Genomic DNA, 26,515 nt, shown 5'->3' with positions numbered 1-26,515 from the left:
GTGCTCACAGAGACCAGGAGAAGTCTTTGACTTCCCTAGATCTGGATATACAGAGAGTTGTGAGCCATTTTTTGGTTGTTGGTAATCAAACCTGGACCCTCTGGAAGAGTATTCAGTGCTCTTAACCATGCAGCCATCTCTTCAGCTCCACAGCTAACAGTTTAAAATAGTAGGATCATGTGTTCATTATGCAAAGCAATCAAAATGCCATCTGGGTGATGAACAGGTTGATTATGTGTAACACCTGAGTAAAGAAGCAGGTTTAGTAACAAATGAAATATGAGGTCAAGGTATTAGGAATTATGAAAGTGAAATTCAGTGAGTCCTTTGTGCACACAGCTTGTTTTTATTACCTTTGCCCTTTGTCCTTATTTTGTATGTGGAAAGACCTTAGTAAATGTTACTTAAATCTATCTCCTCAACTAACAGTCTCAGTGGTTTGTTCCTCTTCACACATTTTAGTTTCCTATAGAACTTTTTATTTGTATGTGTTTCACTTCATTATATTACTGTCCTGCATTTTTTTTTTTTTTTTGACTTAGCAGAAAAAGTGTTCTGTTTAAATTTGTGGTCTTTCCAAACCTTCTCTCTGAAGGAGCGAACCCTGGGCCTAATGCATGGTAAATGCATATTCTTCCATTGAACTACAGTCTCAAACTTGTACTTTTTTAGGCTGTGTTTTTCTTTAGCTTGCACAGAATTTTGCCTGTAGGAGATTGCTTAGGTATGTCTATGGTTTGGCATCTACCAAAACAAAAGTTAATTCAAATACTAATTCACACATGGTATAGCAAAGTTGTGGAACATTTGTCTAGCATTCTCAAGGCTTCATTGATCACAAAATTACCAGCCATATTTCCTTTCATCTTGTCCCAACATAGTACACACAAAATCAATTCAGATTTCAAATTGTAGTGAATCATGAATGTTGCATACCATATTTTCTTTCACTTTAAGGGCTAATGATGAGATTTTTTTTATAAAGGTTTATTTATTTTATATGTGTGAGTACACTGGCACTCTCTTCAGACACATCAGAAGAGGGCATCAGATCCCATTACAAATGGTTGTAAGCCATCATGTGGTTGCTGGGAATTGAATTCAGGACCTCTGGAAGAGCAAGCAGTCAGTGCTCTTAACTGTTGAGCCATCTCTCCACTTCCATAATGAGAAATTTTATTGCAGGAAAGTATAATATTTTTAAATATTATACTTTTCTTTCTTTCTTTAAGTACTTCTTTGGAAATTTTACTTCTACAGGATACCTTTAGCATAAAATGATCTTGAATTAGGATATACAGTATTAAGTAAGATTGCTATCTAACAGATTCTGTTTCTCATTCTGATAGCAGACAACAAATTGAATACTGAAAAATACTGTACCTTTTGTCTAGATACTTTTTTTCCTTTTGTTTGAGACAGTTTATCTGTAGAACTGACTTTCCTAGAACTCATTCTGTTCAGGCTAGCCTTGAGCTCAGAGATCTGTCTGCCTCTGCCTCCTACGTGCTGGGATTAGAGGTGTGTGTCAGCACCACCCAGCTTCTAGGTACTTCGATATTTTCCATATTTAGATGAATATCAAATATCCTCAAGTTTAGTCCAATGCTTTTAACAATTTGCTTCATAAAAATATTTTCAGACTTTGGGGATGAGAATGGGAGGAGATGGATGGCTCAGTGGGCAAAGTGTTTGCAGATCTGAGTTGAGATCCCCAGAGCACATGTAAAAGCCTGGCAGGATAGTGCTTATCTGTAATCAGTGCTATGCAGAAGTCAGAGAAGGTGGATCCTGAGGCCTTGCTGCTAGTCAGCCTAGCCAAGATGGAGAGCCCTATAATCATTGAGAGAACCCCTAACTGCCTCTCTTTCCCTAATATGCAAAATGTGATTGAGGAAGACACACACCCATTGATAGTGTCTGCACACACATATGTACTGGTGAGTCTACTCACACACACACATATAAATACCACATCCATACATAATAAATAAGTTAAAATATTTCAGAATTCTAAGATTTCTATCCTTTTATTTTTTTATAAAAGCTGTAAGCTGTGTGCATCATATCTGTCAATTTTACCATCATATACATAAGTGTAAACATTATGAAGTCTTTTCTAATATCATCTCCATTGGGGAGAAACAGCAGCTTTGTTTTTTGCTCTCACAACAGACAGAGTTTAATGCTTGATTTCTCTTGTTAGCTCCTATGGGTTCATACCTTTTTGGTCTTTGTATCTCAGGATCATACAAGTACCTGAAACATAGTACCAGTCACACAATAGGTACTCATTGTGTTGAATAATATGGGTATAAATTGTATACAGTATCTCATTTATTAGCTATACATCTAGTTCTTCTGGCATATAATGTATTGCAGATGTGACTTAAGATAGATGATGCATTCAAAGCTACCTGGCAATTTTTGAATTTTATTTCTCTTTATAGAACATAGACCTCTGTCATAACTGTACCCACTGAACTTTTGTATCTTTCTAAAAGCATTGTATACATATGCAAGCAATTACATATAAATACATACATAAATACATATATATATATACATGTATTATTAATAGTATTGGTACAACCATAAACATGAATGCTGTTTTTCATATTATATCTCCCTCTTTCATAGCAACTCATCTTTTTGTTTAATTTTAGCCATAGGAAACTATTCAACTGAAGAAAAATCTTGAAAAAAAGCTTGAAATACTTCTCTGTGTAAAACTGGAGTATTTCTTCATAGATGACAAAAATTATAGCTGTCAGACTGTGTAATGTTTAGACTAGGGCTATTAAAATTAACAATGCATATACTTTAAAACTCTGTATTAAGGACATTACAAAAAACTTAGCTTTAACAGTATATTTTATTTACTATAATCATAATAATATCTCAGTAGGAGGTTCTACTATTTCTGTTTCTTGATTTTGAGATGTAGTGTCTCCAGTGCAAACACATTTTGATTTGAACCAGTCATGTGCCAACTCTCCAGTAGCATTGCATACAGTTCAATATCTTCTAGTAGTTTTGATTAATAGAATTTCTGAATGTGAATGTAAATGTAACTTTTGTTTTTCACCATTTTTCTGGCTGACTTATAACTCACTATGTATACCAGGCTGAATCCATAGAAATCCACTTGCCTGTGTTTCCAGAGTGCTGGGAATACCAAGCACAGCTAATTGTAACTTTTGATAACTACTTTCTAATTTTAAAGTAAGAATTAAAGTGGTATATAATTTTTCTTTTAAATTGAACTATTGGATTAGTTATTTGATGCTGCATATTGATTCTTCATTGTTTTTCTCTGACTTATAGTACTGCTCTTCTAAATACATTAAATATTTGCATATCCTTTTTCTAGCTCTTTTTGTTACTAAATCTCATTCGCATTATAGTAACTTGATTCCTGATGTTTACATAAATGTTAAAAAGATGTATTCTTTAATGATTTTTAGAATAATAAAATAGTTCTTTTAATTGCTATAATCATCAGTTGTAGAAAGGATGAATTTCTTATTTTATTCAGGGAACACCTTGAAAATGTTCTAAGTTCATCTTGTCATTTAAAAATGGCAGCATTTAATGACACTATATATAGACTGAAAGTATACCAAGGTGTATACTTTCAAGGTGAGTTCTTAGTGTGTGTCTTCCTCTCAGAACGAAAGAAGAAACAAGGATAATACTTAGTAAACCATTCCTTACTGTGAAGTGAATCCAGTTGATAAATGTCAATAATGGAACATCTGTTAATGATACTTCTATCACTCTTGATGTTTTGTTTTCTACTACTTCCGTCAAATAGTCCTATCCAGAGCTTGCATTTTCTTAAATATTCTATGTTCAGAAACTGAGCTTTAGGAATGAAATACAATACAATAATTCCTTAATTACTGGAGAGACCAATATGATAACGCCCCATCAGGAATGTCCATAGAACATTAGATTATACTTTTTAGTTTATGTTATTTAGTGTTACCATATAATTTAAAACTTAAAGTTTAAAACTTAAAATTGTATTAAAATTTTATTAAGCCCATTAAAATTGAAAATTTCTTATTTAAATCCTTAAAAACCTATAATATTTAAAGAAAAGTGAAGTATTCTAATAAAAATGAAAGAAAACATATTTTTGTATTCTTACTTGTTGTATATTTAGAGAGCAAAAGTGATTAGGGTCTACTTATATTCACCAAAGTTCACACTCATGATGTTGAGGATCAAGGCCCCTAGGATGAGGCTGTATCTAGCAGCGTAATGAGGAAGAAGAGATATGCTGTGACATATGTAAGGCTCAGGAAATCCTAGGCAATAACTTCTGCAGTATCCACTTTCTGGCCCACCAAAAAAAGAAAATATCAAAGACACAAATACAAAAAGAAACACTTCTAGAGTTTGCTCCAGGTCACAGATTCTGTTTTAGATATACTAAAATGACCACCTCCATCAAGTAACAATAAATTAGTCCAACTACAGATTGAAACAATTGTACATTTTATACTATCACTTTTTTTCCATTTGTACTCAATACTGTTAAGGCTTTGAAAACAGCCCTTATTTCAAACTGCAATTAATTACTTACCTATAACTGCTGACCTTTAGTTTCTCTGCTGTCTTTTGTGCCAGGGTATTGATACTCAAAATGACTTGCCCTTGGTATTACTTTCATTCCAAAGAAGAGTTCTGGTAGCCAGCTGTTCCCTACTTCACTCCATAGGGAAAAGGCCATTAATATCTCCTATGCTGTTGTACTATTCTCATAGTATTCAGTTCACAATAATGGTACTCATAGATTGTAGTCTGCTATTTGTTCTCATTTCATATTGTAACATTATTTATTGAAATAAACCTTTAGGCCATATGCCTTTACTGCAAAGGGTCTTTTCCTATCTGAGAAAGCACTGATACCAAAGGAAGCCAGTCTCTAGGACAATCATTTGTTTCTCTGTCTGTCTAGGCCCACATACATAAAAGAGATACATATTGAAGAAAACATTAAGGGCATTCTACCAGCACTGAGGCTGTCATTATATAAATTTATTTTATATTCTCTGTTATTGGATCTGGGGAATCCTTGTTTAAAAAAAAACCAACTATATATTTCCTTTTCTCCTTTCACTCCCCTTTCTTATCTTTTCTTTTGGATATTACATAGCTTAGGCTGACTTCAAAATTACTATAAATTCAAAAGGGATTATTTTCTGATAATCAGTTGAACTTCTGATCCACATACCTCCACATCCTTAGTTATGAAATTACAGAAGTATGCCACTATGACTTGTTTATGCTGTGCCAGGAATCAAACCCAAGACTTTGTGCGTATTAGACAAGCTTTATACCAATTAAGCTGTATTATGTTTCTAAAAACATGTAAAATATTTCAGTACTTTATAGCATAGTTCCCAAAAAGAGGGGTTATTTTAATAGAAAAAGGGAAAACACTAATTTTCTAGGATATGTTTATAATTTAGGAAACAGGCAGGAAGATTCAAGTTAAAAATCAGCCTGGCCTACACAATGAGTAGAGTTCAACCTGGTTTATATAGCAAGTCTCTCTTTCAAAAAACTAACTTATTGTGAACTTAATATAAAAAAAGATCAGTGTTTCTGGATTCACTGTGAATTCTTTCAGTGTGTTAGATTTTATTTTTTCCTCAGGACATTTATTGCTTAAAATATAACTACATTTTAAACTGTAAGCAAAGACTTACAATCTAATTCATTAACGCTTTGTAGTATTTATCAACACAGCAGGCATCCAAAGTCTTCTGAATCGTCATAGTGGGGAGTGGATCTTTCTACATTCTAATTCTAGATTTAAAGTCCTTTCTGAGTTTAGTGTGAATTGTGTAGGGGCTACAGGGAAAGTTTGAAGTCTTCTATGACCGTGGTGCAAATTGTGTATAGCAGTGATGTCCCTGGAAGGCTTATTATGGCTACTTTTCATTCTTTGATTTTTAACAATATAGTGAAAATTCAGATACATAGTATTTTTATATAGACTACTTATGGTGACCTATGATTTCAAATTGTATTGCTAATCAACTAGAAAAGATTCATGGCGGGGGGGGGGGTGGATGGAATTGGTGGAAAAGAGATAACACCTGAATTGTAAATACAGAAAATATACTAAAAAAAAAAAAAAAAGATTAATGGTGTAATGTAGGCATTAAAGTACTTTGTAGCACTCCTTCAACTCTGTGGGTTTCCTATAGCATAAGTGTATGTTCTCTTCCACATATTTTCTCTTTAATCATCTATTGATCTTATTAAAATTTTTGTGGTTTAGTGTGTTATGTCTAAAAGGTATAAGATGAAAAAGGAAAGCACAACTCAAATGGTTGATGTTACTCCTTTATTTGCTGGCTTTAAAACTTCTCAAGTTGGGCTGGAGAAATTGCTCAGTTGGTAAAGTATCTTCTAGGCAGGCATGAGGATCTGATTCTGGTCCCCAGAACAGGGAGGGCATGGTCATGCATGCCTTTAATCTCAGTCTTGGGAAGGGAGAGGAATAGACATAGGCAGATAGTACTAATTGGTCATCCAGCCTAACCAAATCAATAAGCTTCAAATTCAGTGAAACTATCCCCTCTACCCCCACAAAAGTATAAAGTCATAAAGATATGGTATAGTCATGTTTGTTATTTATAGTCTTTTTAGATAAATGTAAAATGTCTCATAAAAGTCGTTTGTCTTGCCTTTAGTCATTACCAGAGTCCAGAAATTTTCTCATTTATCTTTTTAAATTTAGATTATGTGTAATACAGTTAACAAATAAGACCACCTGTCTATAGGCTGCCTCTAGAACTGTCCTCATGTGATCACCTCAGTTAGCAAATATTCTTTTTAAAATGTGCTAGATTCTCTGCTACTCTTAAACAATTATTTAAATTTTCATTTAAATCTTTACATAAAATATGTACATATATTTTGTGGGATAATGATTTAGAAAAGGACTGTCATCTTAACTGGATTTACTTTCAGTGAATGTAAAAATTGAAGGAATTTTGTTAGCTTTTTCTTAGCTGAAAGGCACATGCTTTTCTCATGCTAAGAACTTGTTTACTGTTCTATTGCCCACATTTTCCAGTTTTTAAATTCTAAACTGATCCCCAGTTTTTACACAGTCTCTGACCAGTTTGGTCATGAAGATTGAGATTAGACATGTACAATAAGAACATGTACCATCTACTTCTGGTCCTGTGCTACTCAGGTCCTTGGTACATGTATCCTAGTGAGTACACTGTTTAGCTCATCTTAAATACTTGGGTTTGGCTGTCCAAGCAGTCTGTTCTTTACCTCAATTTGTAGGATACTTTGGAAAACAGTATAGTCCTTTACTCTGAGTAGGTATTTATGGAATAAACCATACATAATGACATTAGAATCAGTTAAACATGATTTTTTTCTCTTTTTATGCACTACTTGACATCCAAAGCAAAAAGAGGTAAGTTGGTTATAAACATCTAGGTGAACCATATTTTCCTTAATAAATTTATTCTTGACTAGCTTTGCCTGAACTGAATTTCCATAGATCAAATGCTTTTACATCAAGAAGCTTATCATTGTAAATTCCTTTAAAAATGTGTAAGTACCTTCTGTAAAATTGTATTTTTAAAAATACTATTTAAACATATTGCTTTTTCTGTAAATTCTGATTTAATTTAAATCTTAGGACATTTGAAAACACTTCATTTAGTCTGGATTATTGTTTGCCTGATAATGTGTATTGCACATTATATGAACTCCTTTCTTAGTTAAAAAAAAGAAAAAGAAAAACACAGAACAAAAGAACACCACAACAAACCAAACCAAGAAACAACTGATACTAGGAAAGTCTTTAATTTTGAGATATGTCTTGTCTTCTCAGAATGTTCTCCAGTGTAATTTTCCTGCAATAATTTAAAAATGAAAATTATGAAATAGGAGAAAATCAAACACATTTTATTGAGTGGTATCTCATAGATTTTTCTTGACATATATATATATATATGTGTGTGTGTGTGTCTTTATAGCTAAATGTTTTAGTGAAGTCCTGGGTGTAATTTGTTTAACTTGTTCCTCCTGTGTCTTTGATAATTAATTAGGACATGAAAAGATGATCTGGATTTGATACATGCTTCTTAACTTTGCCTACAAAGGATTAACTGCCTTATTATCTTGAGTTAACTGTGCCAAGTTGAAATGCTCTTGAGAAGGTTATTTCTAAGCAAAGGGTCATGTTTGCAAAGGTGCTTAATTGGTATGAGAATCTGGCAACACAGTATACTTTTACCTCTTGGTGCCACTGTAAATAATTGCGCTCTATCCCTTTATCATCCATTTCTGTCACGCTCATTATTTATTCCTAAATTGTCCAGAAGCAAAAAGGTGCAGTAATATTTGTATAAAATGAATTTTTCTATAAACATTGTTTTGTTTTATTGACTAACCATATGATATGATATCATGTGGCAAGTCAAAGTTTTTGTCTAATTTGTAAACAAAAACATTTCTCTGCTTAGTAAATAGTTCTAATACTTTCCAGAGTGCAATAAACTTCTATGTCATTGTCAGAAAAGGCAGAACCAAATGCCTTTTAAAGGTTTGTTATTTTTGCTTGAATTATATTAATATTTTTGATATTTCAACAAGTTCGTAGTTTTGTTCCCTGAAGAATGTTAATGCATAAAAACTGTTTCAGAGTATCAGTGATAAAAAGATATAATGAAGTTTGCTGTGTTGAATACTGGGTGTCTGGTACTATATATAAATTAGCCAATTATACCCCAAAAAAGTTGGAAATGATGCTATAATTTTATCAATGGTTACTTTCAGAGAAACTAGGGTGTTTCTAGGACATGTGATATAATTGACAAAAAGGGATGAGATAGCCAACTCTATGTGTTTGATTATAAATGAAAGTTGAATTATGACCAACCAAATGTTGGTCACAACTACCTATTTTTATTAGTGTTAATATATCATTAACTCATTTCTGGAATTTTAAAAATATATTACTGACTACAATTAGTATTTATGTGTTTCTATCATGTCCTCTCATTTTTCTTTCTATAGTATTTCTATTTCAAGTTTTTCTCATGTTTTCCTGTTATTTCAGTTGATGTACTTGGGAGTCCTTAGTTCTACTTAACAAGTGTACGTGACATTTATTTCTGTTAGTTTATAAATACACTATTAATAACTTGTAGATTTAGTGAGGAATAATTTAGTATTTTTATTGATATAAATTTAATGATAATTTAACTTTTATTTTTCTGATTTAAAGCCTCCAATTATCAAAAATAAAAATTAATATTATTATATTAACTTCCATATCTGTATTAGATATCATTCCCTTTTTCTTATTCTTTTGTTAGAAACATATTTTGATCACAGGAATGTTTGATTCACAAACTTCCTCAAATAAATTTATTAAACATTTACAAAATACTTACAAAGAAAAAAATTCACAAATCCTTTAAGGGAAGTAGAATCAGTACATTAGCAATTTTTTTTTTTTTTTTTTTGCACCACACTGAAAATTTCCTACACAAACTACTGTGGGGAAATAAGTAGTCTTAATTAGACATTCTTAAGGAAAGTTGCCAACAAAGACTGATGAAGGTGAGTGTTGACAGAGCTTAAAGACATTTTCTTCTGGGATGATGGGGAATGCTGTTCCAAACTAGATGGCTCTGAGAGAGAAAGAACATTTCAAATGAGCATACAGAGTGGAGCAAAGGCTTATGGAAACCAATTCTTTATATTGTTTATTTTGACCTTTTTTACTTCACTACAGTCAGTCCCTTTACTTATTTCATGAAGTAAAATATCAGTCATAGCCAGCCCTTTCTTTTCTTTGTCCTATTGTCTAATCAGTGGGCTCTGGGCTGCATGTTTTCACAAACATTCATTCTTTCACCTAATCTTTATGGAAATCCTGCAAAACTATTGTTTAATGTCTGCACTTATCAGAGTAAGTGAGGATTAAAATTATTTCTTTTGTCACTTAATTGCTGTTCCACAAAGCAGGAAGCCAAACACATTGTCTTTTTAAGTGTGTGTGGCTCTTGGTAAAGTCCAGGCTTGATGTTTTTGAGGACTAGACATACCAGAGATAAATCCATATTGTATTAGTTACTTTCATGTTGCTATTTTACAATCCATGACCAAAAGAAATGTATAGAAGAGTTTATTTTAGTTTACAATTCCAAAGGGAGAGTCTATAATGACAAGAAAGGCATGGCAGCAGATGGCTGGTCAGGAAGTTTTCTGACATTTCAGTAGAACACATGAAACAGAAAGAGCCAACAGGAAGTTCCATTAAGCTATGAAGTCTCAAAGCCTTCCCACAACAATGTACTTCCTAAAACTGCAAAAGATATATAAGCTTATGGAGACTTTGTCCCCCCAAGCCACAACAAATGCTTAACTCTTTTTGATAGACTCTGAATACCAGGCTGAAAAGGAGAGTTGAGTAGCATAAGACAGATGTAGACAGGCAGTAGAAAGATGTCAGGAGCCATCATAGGACAAGCTAATAACTAGCAGGTGATCTTCCTGAAATGACTTCGCTTTAAAAGTCATTCTAAATTGTCTATTATATCTATATTATGATAAAGCTCCAACAGTCAAGGCCCAGGAGAAAACTATTTTAGGGAAGATTCCTGCTATTAATTTTCTTTTCCTGTTATTATTAAACATATATACCAATCATTAGGTACTAGCCCATCCCTTTTGAGCAGATCTCTGAAGATTTAATGTCTTGTGGTGATGCTATATAGACAAATAAAAAACTTCTTAATTCTTAATGATGATCCTATAAAAATTCCTAAAATTATATCAGTAGTTATTAAATTGTTTTATAGTGGGACTGCTACTAGATCCTTTTTTTGCTAGTCAAAACTGCGATGAGAACTCTATCAATCTCCCATGTGTCACCAGTAATAGCTCTTAGATACTAACCAGACTTTCTATTACTCAGAGCACATTCCAAGAGGTTGTAAAACAATTAACCAAAGGTCATTAAAAGGAAACAATTTATTATAGGTGCTAAGACAGAAGATAAAATATTGACTAGGTTTATCTATACAAACATTCACTAATACCTTAGTTATGGTTTTTAACCTTCAATGAACCTTTGGAGCTCGACAGGTGATAGATGTTTAGCCAGATACTTATGCATGTAAACATTCTCTGTTGTAAACTTTTATTTCAATTTATGATTTGATTTTATGTGTGAACTTGTGTACTTTTTAACATATGATCATGTTTTTGAAAGATGTGTAAGTGCTGAGGACAAAAGAGAAGAGTCAGAACTGAGCTGAGAACTCTTTTGGACAGAACACTTCTTAGACAAAGAGGAGAAGCAAGAAAAGAACTTTTCACTTGCCCCATTAGGACCTTTCCATTTTCCCCTTTTCTTGGATAGCTTTCATAGGAGACTTCTTACAACTTAGTAATAAACACTATAATCACTTTTCAAAGTGTCCCCTTTTCCTTCCTGCAACTTCTAATAGCAGGCTGAAAGTTAGAGCCATACAGCTCCTGCTGAGATAGAACAAAGGACACATTCTCCCATTGTTAGGCTACAGGTGTCAATCACCTAAACCAGCAGCTTTTTACTTTCAGAAAGAGCAAGAAAGTTTTTAGGACTTTTTATAAGTTATCATCAGCATTTCAGTACAGATAGAGAGCTAGAATATCCAAAAACTCAAGCAGACTTTAAAGTCACACCTGAGTTCTACTCTGCCACATTTCTACTCTTTCCAGGCCAGGAAGCTCCTGGCAGAAAGAATGCCAGGAAATGGTGACAAGAAGCTCTACTGAGTAGAGGCAGGAAATATCTTGTGGAATGTTCATTACCTGAGTGAGGACTACAGGATCTGAGTGTTTCTGTACTGATTACATGGAGAGTGCTTTTGTGTTATTATCCAGAAACAGCAAACTACTGTGTTTGTAAGCAGTGGTTGTAATGATTCATTTTTTAAATCTTCATACACAGTGTATAGAAGTCTGTATTTTTCTAATAATGTAATTATGCAGATTTTATATTCTGTCATCAGTTTAGTTGTTCCTAATAACACCCATCTGGTAGATTTTGCTTCTAATATGCATACATGTATATATAAAACATAATATATAAAAGAAATATATTTTTAAAATATGCTAAAATACAAGTATGGATTTTAATTTATAATTTGTTATGTCCTTTTATATATAGTGTTGGGATTTGAGTTTTCTTGACTTAAAATATATTTATTTACTTCTATCCTTGAGCAACTTTAAAGGTAGAGAAATGTGAGAGTACTTGGATGTTATGGGTTTTATTGGACTGATGATGTACTCTTGGTATAAAGTTGGTGTAACCACTGCATCTACTTTAGAACACATTTTTGTCTTCTTGGACTGTAGTTACAAAATACCACAGAACAAAAACTTAAACAACAAATTGTATTTGTTTTTTTATCTATTTTCCCACATTAAAAACTTAAAATCACGGTCTAGGCACCTACAGGAGGAATCCTTGACTTTCAGGTAGCCACACTCTTACTGTACCCTTGTTTGGTCCTTTCTCTGTTTTATATACATTTTTCTGTCTCTCTGATCTCTTCTCAGCACAAGGATATGCATCAAAGTAGGACCAAACTCCATAGCATCATTTTAGCTTAATCACCTCTCTGAAGGTCTTATCTCCAAATACAACCCCATTTAGAGGTACTGAGTTAAGAATTTAACTTTGAGAGGATACAATTCAGGCCCTTTCATGCTCCATGGGGCATTATACTGAAAAAACCATGTGAAGACAGTCAGTAACTTGGGCTTAAACTCTAACTCTGTTACTTACTTGGGCCCTGTGCTGACTACTTTTATATCACAGATTTTATGACTTGACACAGATTAGAGTCATTTGGAAAGATGAGTAGTAATTAAGAAAATACTCCCAACAGATTGGCCTACAGTCAAGTCTTTGTGACATTTTCTTAGCGATTTATATGGGATGGCCCATTCCATGATATATATGTATGATGCATGGGTAGTCCTAGCAGACTGAATAAGCAAGCCACTCCTGCATGGCTTCTGCATTGGCTCCTGGTGGATTACAAGTTGTATGAAGAAATAAATACTTTTCTCTCCAGGTTACTTTTGGTCATGGTCATTTATTATAGCAATAGAAATGTTAACAGGTCCTATCTTAGGGTTTTCATTACTGTGAAGAGACACCATGACAAAGGCAACTCTTATAAAGAACAACATTTAATTGGGACTGGCTTACATGTTCCGAGGTTCAGTCCATTATCATCATGGCAGGAAGCATAACAATGTCCAGGCAGAAATGGTTCTGGAGAAGCTTAGAGTTCTACATCTTTATACAAAGGAAGTCAGGAGTATACTGTTTCCAGGCAGTTAGGAGGAGGGTCTCCAAGCCCACTCCCACAATGAAACACTTCCTCCAACAAGACAATACTTCTTAATAGTGCCACTTCCTGAGCCAAGCATATTCAATCCATCATGAGCCCTAAGAAAACTACTTAACTCTGATATTCAGTTTTCCAAACACTAAAACAACCTTTTGCTCTCTATAAAAGTCATGTAGAAAATGATCAGGCATAGGCTTCTCTACTTTCCAAGCCTCATTTCTGTATTCTAAATAAAATTAAAATTTATCTGAGTGTGGTGGTGCATACTTGTTTGTAATCATATTACTTGGGAAACAAAGACAGGACAATTCAGCTTAAGACCAACATGGGACCCTGTTTCAAAAGTTACAAAAAAAAAAGAAAGAAAGAAAGAAAAAAAAGACAATCTATTTGTTTGACATTTTATAAGGATCAGAGATCCTTGTATGAAAAGTATTTGGTTCATGTCTATAGAGCACTTTCTAAACATTACAAGTCACCATTATGTTTCATCTTTCTTGTTTTTCTCTTCCACTGTTTCTTCTGTCAATCAAAATCGGGTCCAAGTTTGCAGAAAGAAAGAAGGGCACTTTAGAACACCTATCAAAGGCTCTATTTTTCTTTCTATAAGAACATAAAAGAGGTTGTCTCCATGTTTTGAAATTGAATGTGAAATATCAAAATAATCCATGAATCTATCAACTTTTTATTAAATAGCAATCATTGATAAATATTTTGGTTTTTATGGTATAGTTTACTCACCTGTTATTAAATATTGACCATTCACTGAAAGTTCATATCATTTTTTGGTCCAAAGTTATATCTACTTGAAAGCTGCAAAAATGTCATTCTATGATAAAAATTGTTCAGATGTATTTATTAGTTTTTTATGAAAAATATTAAAAATAGTATACTAACTTAACAAAGGTAATAACCATGTGTCTTATCAAAAGGCATGTATGCTCTTTGAATCATGAACTTCCATTTCTCTTGCCTATTTTTTCTCATGCCAATTTTTGAGAGTATGAGTTGCTATTTTCAAAACATGAAAAGAGAAGCTAGATATAGAAGTAATGCCTATAATCTTGGCATGCAGAGCTGACGCCATTATTGTGAATTTAAGGCTAATTGGGCCACAGACCAAATTACTGTCTTGAAAGGAATGAGGAGTGAAGGGAAAGGCACTTATCTTTTTCTTTTTAACTACATTGCTGAATGAAAGATACTAAAAAGTTATGCAACATAAATGAAGAGATGCCTGGAGAGAAAGAGAATATGAAAGCAATTGGATAGACACCTAAATGTGTCAGAGAGTGTGGAAATAAAATTATTATACAGAGGAAAGGAACGTTTTTCTAAACTTGAACCTCAAACTCAAGCCTGATCTTTGACAAATTTCAGGAAATGGAGAGGTTCATCTGCTCAATATACAGTGGTGACAGCTAAAAGCCAGTTCATTAAGAATGCCTTCTGTTAGGCTAAGCTTCTTTTTTATACATAAAACCAGGGTAAGTGCTATGCCCAAATCTTGACAAAAGGCAGTTTTTTGAAAAATTTTAAGGCAAATAGAGAATTAGTTATACAATTTTTATATTCATAACTGGTTGAAAAAGTTAAAAATCATCCATCAAAATTTATGAAGTAGCCTTATTGTTGCCACTATAAAATGAAGATATCAAAGTAAAATTGCTGTATCTTTTAATTGATACATAAAAATAGGAGAAAGGCTTAGATATTAAATGACAGAGTAAAATCCAAAAGATGCATTAAGTAGAAAAAGGCTAAATGCATTAAGGATAAACATATAATGTTAAAAAGTAGGAATCAGAGTTGTAACTCAGTGGTAGAATGAGTGCTTAGCATGCACCAGGCCCTAGGTTCAATCCCCAAAGCACAAATAAATTATATAAACTATTTAAACACATATTAATAATAGCTATATATGTATTTAAATAAGTATGCCCATATTTCTTTGGCATTTAAACATATATTCATAAGCACAGGTTAGAAGAAACATGGCTTGTTAGCACCATCTATAAACAAAGAAAAATTGGCATAAAATAGCAGTGGAATGTTGTTTCTTTAAACATCATATGTATTTTATTTTTATGGAATTTTGATGATTTTAATGAGACAGGTCTTCTGTGCTACTCTACCAGACTACATGTGACTTCATTTTCACACACCTCAGGGTTAGAAAGATGTCCCTGGACTATGTCCTCTAGAGTAGGGAGGTACATGATAGGAGAGTGAGAGAAGTTGCCACCAATGTCTCACAGGAAGAGTTTGGATTATTTGGTATTAAGGAAACTCTGAGGTCCAAGTGGTTATTAAGGAAACTTGAGTAGTACTTGATGTAGCTTATGGTGCTGAGAAAAGGAGATATGTGTGAGAAATACATTTCCACTAAGATGCTGGACTGGATTAGATCTTCCTCCTTGAAAATGGGCTTTAACAAGCCATGCTATACAAGAATTGTGTGCCACTGTTATTTTCACAGAGTATGTGGTAATAAAGGGAACCTCCCTTAGAGCTTCAGCCTGGCAGGCTGTATACTCCACAGTTCAAACTGTACTCATATAATTCTAAATCCTATCCCTAGTGTCTTGTGGGATGAGCCAAAACCAAATGTTCAAACTCTTTCCATTCAGAGTACTCTCACCTATCTCAAGCAGCCGGCTATCACTCAGTTTCTGGACTCCCTAAAGCGTTGGTCTTTAGGAAATTGATGAATTTTCTAAATTGCATCAAAAAGGTTAAAAGTAGTAGAACCCTGAAAGAAAGGTGACTTCTTCTTCTCTTTCAGGGAAATCTATTGTTTCTAGCCACAAAACCAACCAACCAATCAAACAAACTGACGAGACCAAAACCAACAGCACAAAACATTTTCCCTGTTCTTGGATGCTATATCTTGTTCTGTGCTTTTGATGTATTTGATTCTCTTCAAATCAGTGTCTCAACTGTATAATGATATCCTTTCACTGTATAACCCTGATTCTTTCTGGAGGTAACTGAGAATTTTAAAAGTAACCAGAGAATACAGTGTCTGACACATGGTAAGCAATAAATGAGTTTCAGATGCAGTTGCTTCTTCCTCATCATCACCATCTTCATGGTGTGTTAGTGTTAAGTGCTCACTGAATGTGTTTGTCTTTCTCAATTAAGCAAATATGTTATCCTTATGTTTTTGTTCCCATTGTCTCCACCATAAAATTAGTCATTTAATTATTGAATAATTAAGACTGTCTTGATTACTAAATGACAGTATCAACTGTGGTTGATCTGTAAGCCACATAATTATTGTCTTTCATGCTTTAAAAATAATGACATTCAGCTATAGTTGCCTCAAGGGTCTGTCTGACTTAGATCGTAGTCAGAGCTGAAAGATCAGGAACTGAAGCCCGAGAGAGAACATTTTATCTCCCAGAACACCTGCTTTACCTTGTAGAGTGTATGTTAAAATATTGTGGTTCAGTTTGGCTTAAAGTGGGCATAACTAGAGGTGTGTGGCCCCAAGAGGAAAGATTTTAAAGACAATGGATTCAGAGCAATGTAGCTTTTAAAGTTTTATTCACATCAATAAATTATGTTTTGTAGATTTGGAATCTCCTTTTTTTCTCTTAAGAATAGCACTTAGTTAAATACTTACAAGTATAAAATATTAACAATAACCAGAAAGAATTTCTATATTTTATTTACTTATTATTATTTTAGGCAGAGTCTAAAATACAGCTTTGGCTGGCTTGGAACTCACTATGTAGAACAGGATGGCTTAAAGTCAAAAGATCTCCCTTATTCTGTCTCCCAAGTGCTGGGATTAGACATATACCACCATGCCTAGCAAAGTGATTTATTTTTAAAAGAGAATATAGGACTTCTTAAAAGAGAATATAGGATAGAGATGGCTCAGTGGTTTCTTAATTTGTTGCTCTTGGAGAGGACCTAAACCACGTCTACTTAAATGGTTCACAACTGCCTGTAACTGTAGTTCAAAGGGGATCTGACACCGTCTTCTGACCTCTGTGGGTGCCAGGCATACACATGATACGTATACTGTACACATATATAGAAAAATACTTATACACATAAAATAAAAATAAATCTTTAAAAAGAAAAGAGAACATAATGTTCAGTATAAATGTAAAGAGCTACCAAATTAGGCAGTTTATTAAGGGAGTGCATTGTGGTCTTAATTATCTGCTTCCTAAATATTATCAGAAGGGGTATTTTCAATGCATGATAAGCCATGACTGCATTGGCAGATAAATTAATTCTGGCATACAGAAGATTTGAAAAATAATAATCCTGATACTCCAATTAATTCTAAGGATAGCTATTCAGCAAAGGCTAACTCTGCTTTATAACTGTTTCATTTATACCTTGCTGACAAGCATAAAGATTACAGAGTATATGTTTAGGCCATTTTTCCTTCCACTGTACTTACTTAAAGAAGGGCAGCATGGATCTGGTTACCTTAAAAAAATGCATATCTGGTGGCTCAATTAAAATTCAGTAGCTTTCTAAATTTGTTGATAGTCTTAACTCAAGCCTGTAAATCCAGAATTTGAGATGACTTGGCTTTAATATTTTCAGATATCTAAACTGTTCACCAAAGAAAATGCTTCAAGAATAAATTTCAAGTCAACTTTCATTTTTACTTTTTTTTAAAAAATTGAAAAAATGTATGCATTTCCAAATAGCCTCTTGAATGTTTCTAATATTGTGAACCTAGTGCCAGAGAACAGACTGATTTTTGATGGTTTATATACCTATTTTCTTGGAATTGTTGATTAACATAGTGACAAGTTATAAAATTTACTTAATCTAATATGAGTTATAGGATGTGATTTTAAAGTAATAAAAACAAAACAGTGAGCACCATTAATAAGGTTGGTTTTCTTCATTAGTCCTGCTTATTAAAATTTTATTATATAATGAACCATTTAAGATTTCTGCTAACCATTATTTTAAACATATACAATCAATTTTCAGAAAACTGTAAATGTAATTTTCTTGTTTAACATCTTGTTAATAAAATATTGTTTGGCTTTCTCAAAATATCTGTGAATTTAACAATATTACTATATGCCCAAACAATAAAATTTATTACCTGGATATATTTAATTTTAGAACAGCATTTTTATTTGCTAATTACGTAATCAGCATTATGTTCAAGTTCAGAAGTTAAAGCTTTTAATATTAATAGATTCTGATTTAGAGGAATCAAAATACCAAATATGAATGTCCATAGGGCATGATGTACTTTTAAATCTTGCTACTAATTTTATGTCATTAGTTTTTTCTAATATTATATTAATTAAAAATTCAGTCTTTTCTATTGACATTAGTTAAGGAAAAACCACACTGGAAAAAAAAAGAAAAAAAAAAAAAACCACAATCTAGATGTTTCTAAGTAAATGCTCCATTCCTCACTAAATCTCAGGCAGCTGATTTAGTTACTGTTGCTAACACCTTTATATCATCTCTTTGTATACATGTCTAATTTATTAGTTTCTTGTAGATTGTCAGCAGCCTGCTGCCTCCGTACCGCCACAGTGCTCACAACTAGCTGGGAGGCAAGACTGCCCAACTGTCAGGTAAATTCATAGGCCCTTCCATCTCCCACCAGCTGCATGTCAGCTCCCCTTCCCAAGACCATAACTACCTATGCATCTTTATGTTATTGCATGTTTTTCATTAATTGGCTACATGACTTCACCCTTGTTCATATTCCCTATGAGCATGCACAGGAGTTAGTGCTATGTTTTCAACTACTAGCTGATAGAATAGAGGCTGCTTCATTTCCCCTTTGTGAGAAAATACTTGGGTTATTCTAGTGTTTCATTGCCTCCAATCTTTTTTTTTTTTTTTAAACGACTTTATTTTACAAAACAAAGATAAATGTACAGATTTTAAACATTTTTTGCTTAAAATTATACTTTTTTGTCAGTACTGTTTTTTCAGACATTAAAATAATTTTTCACATAAAACCATGTGAATATATTTTTTTTAGTCAGTACTTGATTTTTTTCAAGGCCCGACAGTACGCATTGAAAACCCAATAGTTACAATAAGCATAAAGTACATGCAAAACAAAACGAAACATGGAAACAGTCAAAGTCTTCTTGTTTGTAAATATATGTATATTTTTTTTTGTTTTCTTTATTTCTTGGACTTCATACAGTCTGTGAGTTGTTTCTGGGGGAGTGCAAGCCTCTGGGGTTAGCATCCCACTATCAGTGACTGCATATTATGTCTGTTCTTTTGTGACTGGGTTATCTCACTCAGGATGATATTCTCTAGATGCAGCCATTTTCTTAAGAATTTGGTTAAGTCATTGTTTCTGGTGGCTGAGTCATTGCCTCCAATCTTAAACTTTTGTTTTATCTTTTTGTCCTTCAAATATATTTCTCAGATAAACAAACAGGGAAAATATATGAAATTATATATAAAACTTAACTAATGTTCATTCTAGGACAGTTTTAATGATTATCATTTTCTGTTTACTCAGTCCCATTGTTAAAACTGAATTGAAAAGGTCTAGAAAGCCATTTGTGATAGTACATACCTGTGGTCCCAGCACTTTGGAGGCTGTGGTAAGAGGTTGTGTTTGAGATCAGAATGAGTTATATAGTGAGTCCAAGGCTAGCTTTTAATACAAAATAACTTTGTCTCCAAAATGTATAAAATAAAAAAGGGAAAGGAGGGAAAATGGGAGAGAAAACCTCAAATCTGAATTCCCAAAAGAATATTTGCAGTGATTATTTTCCCTTTGTCTGAAATGAAGTGTTTTAGAGACATGTTTACTAGAGTATCTAGGCACTGAACTGGAGAGTTTGCTGACAATTCATATTTGATTTTTAAGTTCTCCAAAACAGTTACTAGTGACTAGCCACGGCCTAGAATCATCCCATTAGAACCTCCTCATCTCCATAGTGTCTTTTACTTACATCCTCACTTACTTGGTTTCTGTTGGTACCAAGCTTCTGAAGTCTGAATATGATCTTTAGAGTGTACTTATTAATATACATCAATGTATCTTTTGTTCTCCTACCAGAGGAGGGCTTGTATCAAGTAAGGGCCAGCCCAAACATAGCTCCATGTGTGTATCTGAGATGTATAGCTCTTAGTAGCAGACTATATGTGATCATGCCTTTGCTGGATAATCACCAATACACAAGCAGTACATCCAAAGCTAGTGTGTTATGTGGTCTATTGCCTAAGTAAGTAGAACAATGCCTCCAGTGCTGTAGACTAAACCTGTGTCCTCTCATATGTTAGGTCAAGGGGTCTACTACTGAGCTGCATTCCCAGCCCCCAAAGTATATTGTTAAATAGTCACTAGATAGTGTCTTCTGATTAATGTCTCTAAGAAACCTGATCAATACCACTTCAAGTAAGAGGATATTTATCTCAAAACTATTTCCTTTTTTTAGATTTACTGACTTTATTTTTTATGTGTGAATGTTTTGCTTGTATGTATGTATTACACCACATGTATGTTTGGTACTTGGGGAGGTCAGATGAGGGCATTGGATCTCCTGGAAGTATAGTTAGGGATGGTTGTGAAGTACTATGTGGGTGCTGAGAATTGAACCCAGGTCCTCTGCAAGAATAACATATATTCTTAATTACTAAACCATCTCCCCAGCCCCTCAGAAATGTTCTTTATTAATATATAGATGGCATTTATAGCAGTAACCAGTTCTGGATAATTTCAATTATATAAGTAGCTGAATATTAGTATGGATGCTCAAGTTGATCTGAGAGGGATTCTATAGCATTTGGGGACCTGGAAACCTGTAGTCTAGATACCACCAAGCAGCCTCTCTCATTTGGGGCACTAGGGTAGTGTCAGTGCAGTACAGATGCTCCGTGAATGCTGACTACATGAACTCTGGAGTCAGACTTCTAGCTTGTAATTCTACCTCTTACACTCCTACACGTCTGATCTTGGAAAGCTGTTTCTGTTATATATATCTGACCTGTCTGCTGTTAGCACTAATACTTTGTACACTGCCATCCCTGAACAAAATCTTGTTTATTATGTGACCAATCTAGTTTTCTTGGACAGAGTTGTAATACTATTGCTTTTAGAATTTTCATAAGACAGTAATGCAGATGTATTCCTTCTCTTCTAAGATTACTAAATTTAGGTGCTTCCTGTCTCCATGGTGAAAGAAAAGCAATTTAGAAAATTATAGACACTCTAGTTTCTATCCAAGTAGACATAGCATGTCCAAAGCAGACTTTTCTTCCTTGTTATAGTTCATACAACGGAATTATTAATACACAGAGGTTTAAAAGGACTCCTCTTCAGGGTGGGTTGGGTTCTGACTGGTTTCTTCTGTAAGAGGATCTGAGTCGGTTATGCCCTCTTACTCCTTCTGGGCAAGAAAGGCAACAACATTAGAACTCATACTGGGTCCCAGGGAAAGGTAAGTTCTTCACATGTGCTAGTCATTGTGATTCCCCTATAGGCTAAGCAGCTATTATACTTGTCTAAAGGAGAAAGATCAGGTTTAGGCAGACAAATGACTGTCAGATGCCACATATTTTTTTTTAATACAATTGAGCCAAGTGACCTAACACCTATGTCCTGTCCACTGGAGAGCATGGCTGCACCTCAGATAAGGAACCAGTCATTGTACCTACAGTTGGTAAAAGAAATGCTAACTTGGTTTCTTTCACTTGAAAAGTGGATACTTAGTGAAACATGAGAAAATTTTCTAGGAATGTTGAATGATTTTAGATCAGGTGTTCTCTGAGTTTCTCATTTTGAAAAAAAATGTTTACTTCCCTCTTGTTTATATGTATATATTTATGTAATTTTGTGGCTTTTTTTAGTACTACAGATCAAATTCAGGGCTGTGCATATGTATTCTACTCACATAACTTTTAAGGTACATGATATTTTTAATAAACAGTGTTCTTGCACTGAAAATGTAGAACTTTTCCACATATGGTTTTGCTTTTTGAAACATAGTCTTCCTATATTGTTTAGGCTTATCATGAATTCCTTGAACTCTGGGACTGCAAGTGAGCCTCCTACCTCAGCTATCCATAGAGCTTTAACTGTAGGTGTATGCCACCATACCCAACATCTATATACTTTGGTTTGGGGCATTAATTAAAGTTTTTATTTGGAGAATCTTCCACAGTCTATATAAGTAATATACTAGGCATGAAAATGGAAAACACCATAAAATAATAGTGAAATATAAGGTGAGAATACAGTATGCCATGTTTCAATAAATATAATTCAAAATTTTTGGACTATTTTCAGGCTGATTCTATTCTAAGTTATTGAAATTTTTATATATAATGATGTAATGGGAAATGATGTTATAGCCTTGGATATAATATTTAAATATGTGAAAATATTTAATATTTATCATATCTGCTCATCTACTAGTTATATTTATCAGGAAGAGGACCAAGAAAAATAATAAGCTTTTTGAAGATATACCAAACTTCCTGAAGCTATGTCCAACTTAACACCTGAAAACCTCAGTAATGAAATGTCAAGCTCACTGTTCCATGATGTTCTAGTGAAAAGTTAACTTATTTGTGGTAAAGGCTGAATAATAAGTTTTCTAAAGATACTTAGCAATCAAAAACAAAACTAAATTATGTAATTTTGTAAGAAATAATGTGTCAAATGTCTATTTTTAAAATAATTTATTAACCTGTCAATCAAGAATGTTTCATATAAGTTAGTATATAGACATAAAATCCAAATAATATCACTGCATTTTATACAAACTTAAAATACTGATACTATGGTTTAAAATATTCTTTCACTTTATAAGAAATTTGAAATAATGAAAATAATTTTACATCATCATGAATGACACATCAAGATGTTGGGCCAATATTCCTCAGCTAACAATACAAAAACACTCTAGGAAGAAGAGCACTAAATTATACAAGGTCCTTCTTGTATAACATGACTACCATAATACTTAATACTTAAGTAAGTATTAATACTTAATACATAATACTGTTTTGCTATAACTTGTGCTGTGTTTTATGTTCAATTCCATAGAAAGAACTTATTTCTAACTTACAACAAATTACAGAAAGAAACCACAAGGTCTGAGGAATGTGTTTCTAAATTATTGTTAACTTATTTCCTTAATCATTGACTACTGTGTAGGTCAATGATAATCTAACCCAATATTTTTTCTTTTATCATTAATTAGTTAAATCATACACTATCTTCTTGTTCCTTGTTCCACCACTTTGTATTTGCTACATTTTAACCATATGGGTTGGGCTTAGTCACAGAGTGCTTGTCCAAACTGTATGAAATCTTGGTTTCATTCCAAGCATCATAAATAAAATAGGAAAATGCTTACAGCTAACCATCAGACTGAGCACAGGGACCCCAATGGAGGAGTTAGAGAAAGGAACGAAGGATCTGAAGGGGTTTGCAACCCCATAGGAAAAACAGCAATATCAACCAACTAGACCTGCCAGAGACCAGCTCGGACTCTCAAGAGGTCCAACCGGAGCAGGCGAGAGGTTTGAAAGAAAAAGACAAGTTAGTTAAAGCTGCAGTATGACTTTGGCCGAAGCTTGGCTTTATTTGTCCTTCTTTTAAATCATTTTAATTACATGCAAAAATGATAACAGCGGTTCTGAGACAGGGACCAAACAAGTTAACAATCAAAGATCTTGTAAACATCTTACTGGAGGTCAGGTGAAAAGGTCATAGACAAAAAATGGATACTGTTGTGCCTACATTCCAAAATCCACCCTGCCCTGAACTGCATATCTAAGGATACTGTCTGGAGCATCAAATACAAATATACTTGCCTATGCCACATTCGAAAAGGCCCTACCCGGAACTACAGATGTAGATGTACTTCCTTATAGCCTTATTCTTGAGAGCCCTGCCCGAACTTCAGATGTAGATGTACTTGATAATAGCCCTTACAGGGTGTAGCACAGAAGCGAGATTCCTGCCTTGGCTAGCCCCAAAATGTCCTGGGATAATATTAATATTACTCTGCCATCAACTGTTCAGAGGTGCCAAAAGCGGTCTCCACACAGACCCCCCACACACACACACACACAGCTCCCGGGGACTAAACCACCAACCAAAGAATACATATGGAGGCACTCATGGCTCCAGCTGCATATGGAGCAGAGGATGGCATTGTCTGACATCAATAGGAGAAGCCCTTGGTCCTGTGAAGGCTCATTTCCCTAGTGTATGGGAATGCCAGGGTGTTGAGGTGGGAGTGGGAGGGTGGGAGTGGGAGCATCTTCACAGAAGCAGGGAGAGGGGAGTTTAAGAGGGGGAAAAGGGGATAACATTTGAAATGTAAATACATAAAATATCCAATTTTTTAAAAAAGTAAGTAGGAAAGATACTTCTTACCATTGATCATTCTTATCAATAGAGAACAGCAGTTTCCTTTTAAACTAAATTTACAGTGGTTCAAAGAGCTAGGGAAAGATGTAATATCTAGTTAAATATTTACATAATTATGATTTTATACTAATGTCCAACAGATATCTAGTTGACAATTTCACTACCAAATATTTAAAAGTATTTGTTTAATACAAATTTTAATTAACACATTCATAACACTACCTTAAAATATTTAAATAAATAATATTATATTATATATATATATGTTATACCAAACACTTCCTATAGAAATGAATTATATGATACTAAAATTCACAATATATGGGGGAAATAGGCCATGTTTTCCAGTTTAAAAAATATTTCCGTGGTGCCCTTTCCCTTTTCCTAGTCACATTTTAAAACATGTAAACCAAAATATGCCTTATAGTTTTACCCTAGGAAATCTAATTTTACTACTTTATTTGTCAATTATTCATTAAGATATTGAATGGTCTGAGACCAGATTCATTACAGTTGGAGGCTCTCAGATGTGGCCTATTGGTTAGAAAACCACATCATTCACTTAACAGATGCAAAATATCATAAAAATCCATATATCAAAATATCATAAATTTTTTTGTTTTGTTTTGTTTAATCATACCATCAAGCCAAAGTAGCAGACTCCTTAGAGAAAACTTGGCTTTACAAGCAAATGAACTACTTTTTTCAAGATACTCTTGAGTCTCTACTAGTAAACTCTAGACTCTTCTAAACTCTGATATCTGGACCCATTGGCTAGCACCATTTGAACCACAGTGAGGACATCAGAAATGCAGACTCTAGAGTCCTTTCCTGGCCCTGCTAACCCAAAGTCTCCTTTACCAAGATCTTTGGGTGACTTGTACCCACTATAAATTTTGATAAGGACTGATCTAATGACACTTTACTGCCATCCCAGAGATCTAGGAGTTGGAGACTGAAAAACCTGAATACTTGACTTGGGGGACAAATTCATGTATCTGTTCTCAAAGTTTCTTTTTACTTTCTTATCCCCCCTCTCCATGAAGTAAAGCCCTCTCCATGCTTTACTTCAAAACCTGCATTTTGGTGCTGGGGGGGGGAGCATGCTTTGGTTTTAAACTATTTTCTTGACAACATTTCTGTTCATGTGTTTAAAATATATGGGACAATAATTTGTCTGATGGTCAGTGGACTTGGTTGTTTACCTGTTTGCTATTACTAACTGCCTTTTCTCTTATTTTCAGTCCGGACATTGCCCTCAGTAAGGAGCAGCCACACTCCAGCTCACAGTGTACACCTCTCCATTGTCTCACCAAGCCTCCTTACCCCTAGTCTTCATCTCTCATGGATGAATATCTGGGATGAAAGTTTTTTAGACACAGTGAGGGCACTGCCTAAAATCTAGCAGGTGTTTTCTTCTTGGATGTTAGGGTACATGTGGATTCCAGTCCATCATTTTTGAAGAGGAAAAAGAGTTCAGAAGAATAAAATGATGCATAGACCCTTGTGTGATCAATTTACGGTTTCTCTTAATCACAGATGGCCTGAAATCAAATGACAACAGTTCACTTGAAACTGAAATGAAACCCATATTTCAGATAGCTGGCTCCACCTCCATAGAATAAAAGAGGTCCAAGACAATGTAAAATAGATGTGCTGTAAAATCATCTTTCCATATACTCCAAAGTCAGCTATAGATGTTGATTCTAATATTTTTCATTGATACTTATTTTATATT

At 33.9% G+C, this 26,515-nt stretch overlaps 1 protein-coding gene across 4 annotated transcripts in view; it reads left to right on the top strand.

Moving 5' to 3' along the window:
- The window catches only part of BICD1 (BICD cargo adaptor 1), a gene marked incomplete at its 3' end in the record, with an annotated part of 129,703 nt that extends 103,513 nt beyond the window's left edge, over nucleotides 1-26,190 (top strand). The window contains exons 8-9 of one of the 4 annotated variants that reach the window (XM_080915038.1): nucleotides 18,906-18,991; nucleotides 26,022-26,190. In XM_080915038.1, coding sequence (XP_080771164.1) covers nucleotides 18,906-18,991; nucleotides 26,022-26,109 — 174 coding nt within the window. Of the gene's footprint in view, nucleotides 1-18,905; nucleotides 19,004-26,021 lie in introns of those variants that run through there. The other 3 variants (XM_080915039.1, XM_080915040.1, XM_080915041.1) reach the window with 3 other exon arrangements.
- Between the last annotated feature and the right edge of the window lie 325 nt (nucleotides 26,191-26,515).

Source organism: Micromys minutus (assembly GCF_963924665.1).
Source record: "Micromys minutus genome assembly, chromosome: 3".
NCBI lineage: Eukaryota > Metazoa > Chordata > Mammalia > Rodentia > Muridae > Micromys > Micromys minutus.
This window is presented reverse-complemented; position numbering and strand designations above follow the sequence as displayed.